Genomic DNA, 6,169 nt, shown 5'->3' with positions numbered 1-6,169 from the left:
TCGAGTCGGTTCCGACCCATAGCGACCCTGTACAGGGTTTCCGAGGGTGTAAATCTTTACGGGAGTTAGGCTACGAACCACAGGGTCAGCAGTTCGAAACTACCAGCTGTTCCACGGGGGAAAGATAAGGCTTTCTGCTCCTGTAAAGATTTACAGCCTCGGAAACACTGGGTAGGGTCTCTATGAGTCGGAACCGACTCAGGGTACTTAACAACAACAGCAACAAACCCTGTAAAGGGTCACTATGAGTCAGAACTGACTCAACAACACAGGTCTATATTCTGATTAAAGATCCTCACATTTACTTTACTGTACTTTACAGAGTTTAACCAAGTGATGTCATTCATCTACTTCATTCCTTCCTTCTGTATGTAGTATGTTTTCAAACAATGATCGTTGGACTCACATCAAAAACATCATACATAAATTGCTAGAAATACATATTTTGAGACCCCACTCAACTTTCTGAATCAGAATTTTTGGGTTTAGTATCCCACAATCTGTATTTTACCAAGGTCTCTAAGAAATTCTAATGCTCTCTTAAGTGTGATAATTACCACTCTAACCATATTCTCACATTCTTACGATCCTTTATGTGGCTGAGTTTTCAGAAGTAGGCTCTTCTTTTTAGAAGCACCCCCAACCCCCCCCTCCCAAATCCCATCTTGATTGCTGTTGTTATGGGCCATCAACTCAGTTCTGACTCTTAGTGACACTGTATATGGTTTCTGAGGAGTGTCTCGTGAGTTTGAACCACTGACCTTGCATTGCTTTTTCCACAGCACCACACCAAAATCCACAGTACTTATTAGCTGGTGTTTCAAAGAGAGTTATTTTCTGATATTGAATCATCAGAGAGTTACTGTTCTTATTTTTTAGAGGAAATTTTATTAATTGGCCTCATCAGGTAATAAGCATGTGAATATTAATAGGCAAATTCTTCTACTCTGTTAATAAAAGTATGTCTATAAAAATAGAAGCACTATCTAATTATTATCAAATGAATTCCAGTTTATGGTGATTCAAACTTAAGGTGATTCCAGAATGGAACTGTGATTCATAAAAGCACTATACTAGGCAAAATGTCACATTTAAATTTAGTTATTTTGTATCCTGTACATATTTAAACATCATTGCCCTTTGTTGTTGTTAAGTGCATTCAAGTTGGTTCTAACTCATAGCAATCTGGTAGAAGGTTTCTGAGGTGTGTTTGAACTACTGACCTTGAGGTTAACAATTCATTGTTTACCCACACCTGGCTTCCCTTTAGCAATAACTTTTTCTTAGGGTAATTTTTCCTATGAAGTTTAAGAATGGACCTGAATTTCACTGACAAGTTCCTTGGGCTAAAGAATCATTATTTTTGACACCCCATTTGAAACTTGAGCTATCTCTGAAGTGTCTTTTGAATTTAATTTTATAGTCAAAGTGTCAAGGGTAAAACAAAAAGATCACAATATGTGATTTTCCATAGAAGTTACAACTTTCATACTTAAATTATTTAGAAATTCAAGATAATGTCTTAAAAAGATGGTTAAATTCAATTGGGCCTTTTTATTTTGAACCTATTAATTCAGAAAACGTGGGATCTGAAGTAGTAATATAAATTTCTACTATCTCTTAAGAAAAAAGAATTTGATAATCAAATTAATAAGGAAATGGGAAGCAAAACATTCACTTAGTCCCAAAAAATGGTTTCAAACTTTTAATAGCATCCTTTTGCCACAGATAATGAATAGTCTATTATAATGAATACTTGTTATCTACTCATTCACAGACACAAATAACCCTTATTTATTTATGTTGTACTGATCTGTGTAATTAAAAGTGATAAAAGCTACATTTCTTAAAACCATTCTTAGGATTTTCTAATAATTTAGATGAGAATCTTTCTTTTGTCTTATTCTAAAATACGTTTTATTCCTTGGTTCTTTGCCTTCTAGATGTGCCTCCCTATAAGTTTCTTATAGATCTTTGCATCTAGTCCTTGCCTTCATATCTGTCTTCCAATTCCCACTCCATTTGGCTGCTTTCTCCCTACTTTAGATTCCGCTGTAAACAGTATTCTGTTTCCTGACCTTCAGCTCCCAATGTTCTTTAATCTTCTTTCCTCTCTTCTTTGATCCCCAATACCGTTTCTGGGTTTGATTTCTGAATTGTTGTATTATTCCTGTTCTCAGCCTGGCATGATCAAAATCGTAAGGAGAACTGGAAAGTTAAAGGCATAGAGAGAATTGACATGTATTGAACGCCTACTTTATACGAGGAGATTATTTGTATCATGTAGTTCTCATAGCCCTCATAAAAAGTTGAGGTATGCTTTGTTTATTATCTCTATTGTATTCATAAATAAACTGAAACCAAGAAAAGTTAGATATTTTTTTCTAGTTCTCAGAGTTACTTAATGATAAAGACAGGATTTAATCCAATCTCTTATTCAACAGATATTTATTGAATACATGCTTTGTTTTGTGTAGGTGTGTGCTACAATAGATCCACTTTCTAGTTATAAACCTTAAATTCTCTACTGTTGCCTGACTTCAAAAATGATAATCTGTCTGCTACACCAAAGAACTTATGAGAAAGAACATTTTAAAAAAAGAAAGGTTTTAATGTTTTACGGAAGAGATATATTTGATATAAACTAGAAAACTCACTGCTGTCTAGTCAATTTCAACTTATAATGACCATGACCAAAAAAAAAAAAAAAAAAAATTGTAAGTGGGAACTTCAAAGAGTTTGTGGAAAAAGGAATTAAAGGAATTTTTCAATGAACTTTTTGAAATGCCTTTATTTGACCATTATTTAGGAATACTCTAATGAAATGATAGGTTTAAGTTAAGTCCTATAGAGAGTTTGACTTTCTTCACAACTAACTACTGTAAGCAAGAACCCTTTCAGTGGCATCACCATAATATAATTACCTCCAACAGCCCAAAATTCTCTAGCTAATCTTCAGAAAGAAAACTATTCTCCTTGAATTGTGTTTGAAAAAATACTGGAAACTTTGTTGAAAGAATACATATATTCATCTATCCAACCAACTATCTTTCCATATTTAAATTTTTATTTTATTTACATACTCTAATATTTAAATATATTTAAAATAAATATTTCACATAAATAAAACATACATATATATTTTACCTTATATAAATCCATAAAGAGCCCTGGTGTGGTGCTGTAGGATTAGCAATGTACTGGTTGGTGGTTCAAACCCACCAGCCACTCCTCGGAAATCCTAAACAGGTTCCTATGACTCAGCACTAACTTTATGACACTTTAACAACAACATTTATGTTCTGTAAGCTTACTAAAAAGAATTCATAAGTGCCTCTTTGTCCTCAGGGCTAATTTGTTGCATAAGAATCATAATTTTGAAATAAACTGATATCACAGAAGAGTACCCATTCCTAATAATGAGATCTGAGGGGAAATTTCTCTTACAGGTCCTACTAAAGAGGACCACAGTGCAATATGAACAGAAGCCTCAAAGATTTCTTTCATGCAAATATGAGTTTCACTGAGTTGTTTTAAGGATTCAAAATTAAAGTTTAATAAAGCAATTATATGAAAATAAGGCCTTCCAGATAGACAGTGATTTGGCCAAATCTAACGGTGTGTTTTAGAGGATCTAGAAAATTTAATAGCCTCGATCAAAGAGGAAGACTCCCAACAAGATGCACTGACACAGTGGCAGCAACAGTGGGCTCAAACGTAGCAGTTGTTAAGATGACACAGGAGTGTTTCATTCTGTTGTGCATAGGTTGGTATGAGTCGGAACCAACTCGTCATCATCTAACAACAAAAATACTTTGTTTAGGCAATTCTTCTCATGTGTAATTTGTCAATTTAATTTTTTGTGTACTAATTGACATTGAGTTTATATACTCTTAGAAGGTTAATTAATTCGCTAGGGCATCCACATTGCCTAGAATACTGTAAGGGGACTTGAAAAAGTTCATGGAAAATATCCATTGTCTGTTTTCCAGGAACTCTTTAATGCCCTTTGTACTTAGTACATACCAGTGGTTGATTTCAACTCATGGTTGTTGCCATACGTGTCAGAGCAGAACTATGCTCTTAAGATATTCATCAGCTGGTTTTGGAAGTAGCTTATTAGGCGCTTCCTCTGAGATATCTCTGGATGGACTCCAACCTCCAGCCTTTCAGTTATCAGCTAAGCATGTTAACCATTTATACAACCTAGAAACTGTAATTTAGTGCGTTGTTGTTGTTAAGTGTTGTTGAATCAGTTACAACTCAGATTTACTCTGTGTATAAATTCCAAGGAAGAACTGGTGGGTTTAGACCACCAACCTTGTGGTTAGCACTCTAATGCTTATCCTACAGCGTCATACCAGGAGTCTACTTAGTACCTGTTTGTTGTAGTTTTTAAGTGTCTTCGAGTCGGTTCCAACTCATAGGGTTTCCAAGGAGGGGCTACTTATCCTACAGGGCTACACCAGGAGTTAGTAGATTCTTAATGAATTTTGTTTTGTTTTGTTGGGTAAATGTTGTGCTTCTATGTATTTAAATGAAAGTCTCCCTTCTTTGTACTTAAATAAAGTAGACCACTAGACTATGGGCCCATCATCACCTTTTTTGTGAATCCCAAATTCATTGAATGTCAGCCATTGCTTATAATGACTTTGAAGCAGGCAATGAAATAAATATTAACCCAGAGAGCACTTTTAAGATTGTTAGTAACATTCCCTTGTTTGATCTTTAGGGCTTATAAGGTTTTAAGATCCGTTAGAAGTTGTCAACCTCAATTAAACAATTTATAATCTGGATATCTCCATGTTCCTTCTTAGGAGACCTCAAAATCATACCATATGGATTGAATTTGTAAGGACAAGGTTCTGAAAGAAGAAGCCCTAGTTCTCTATTAGCTTTGTAGTTACATAAAAGGAACATACTCCCAAATTTAGGAATTAGATATATCCTTTTCTGCTGCCTGTAAGCCCCCTATTTTTAAAGCAGGTTTTCTTGAATTCGTGGGAGCATTATAGACTTATTCCTTTGAAATTTATGCCATTGTTAAATTTACGGGATTATACTAGGATTCAGTGGACTAGTATATCACATCAATTCTCATAATCTTGTAATCTGTATACTTATAAGGAATTAACTAATTTTATATATCCTAGAAGTTTATTTATAATAATTATCATCTAATAAACAGTAGATGAATTTTAATTGCCAAGTTCTCAACATAAAGTTTGCCAAATTTTCCAAATTTATTTGGGGCTATCATTTCGCTTCTAATGAAATATTTAAATACTGTTTTTAATTCTCAGTACATAGAAAAAGTTAACTTGATGACTTCTTGAGTTTCTATTCATCATAAAATCATAGAGCTAGGAAGGATAGAAGATGGTGTTAGGTTGTCAGGAACTAATTATCTCAGTGAAAAATAGGCAAAGAAAAATATCCAGATTTTTGCACTGTGAAAACCTGCTAAGCTGTTAAAGCAATCTGAAACATCACGTTTAAAATGTAGTGTATTAGGCAAGAGGAAATTTCTATCAAATACTTCTGAACTGTAGGACATGAGAAACATTGCTAATATAAAGCTTCTCTGGATTTTCTCAGACCTCTGCTTTTATTCAGTGATCCCAAACATAAAAAATAAAAGTTTGGGGTCTTAGAAAGTATGGCTTACAGAAAGCATGGCTTATAATTATTTTAAGTGAATTTTGTTATTCTGCCTTCCTTTCATTTGGCTAATTTTACTTAGTTTGCTATTTAATCTTTAATTACAGGCCACAAAAGAAGTAATAGAACGGGAAGCTCCAGGGATGGCCCTGGCAATGCTGATGGGATCACTTAATGTTACACCTCTGGGCATGCTCTCTAGGTAAGAAAGTCACCCACCTGTTGCAAAGAAAATCAATTTCCATGCCACAAACTTAAGAAACTTTCATCACAGTACATTTTTTTGCCCCTTTTAATTCCAAAGTTAAGCATCTTAGTATCTTGTCTGACTATATCTTGGCCACAGCTTCTTTTAAGTGTTTTTTTTCTCCTTCTATATTATATTCTAAACTTTCACAGAGTATCATCCTACTGCTAAATGTTATCAATCCTAACCCAGAGAGGATTTTATTAAAAGCTTTATATTTTTGTGATTGTTTATAATCATCAATTGATATTTATTAATTTT

General features: G+C 34.0%; 1 protein-coding gene across 1 annotated transcript in view; it reads left to right on the top strand.

The window, feature by feature from the left end:
- Nucleotides 1–6,169, top strand: part of LOC102813504 (gephyrin-like) — a 750,251-nt gene that overhangs the window by 290,572 nt on the left and 453,510 nt on the right. The window contains exon 5 of the mRNA XM_006873064.1: nucleotides 5,769–5,863. Within this exon, the coding sequence (XP_006873126.1) occupies nucleotides 5,805–5,863 (59 nt within the window). The 5' untranslated portion in view covers nucleotides 5,769–5,804. The remainder of the gene's footprint in view (nucleotides 1–5,768; nucleotides 5,864–6,169) is intronic.

Source organism: Chrysochloris asiatica, unplaced genomic scaffold, assembly GCF_000296735.1.
Source record: "Chrysochloris asiatica unplaced genomic scaffold, ChrAsi1.0 scaffold00221, whole genome shotgun sequence".
Lineage (NCBI taxonomy): Eukaryota > Metazoa > Chordata > Mammalia > Afrosoricida > Chrysochloridae > Chrysochloris > Chrysochloris asiatica.
This window is presented reverse-complemented; position numbering and strand designations above follow the sequence as displayed.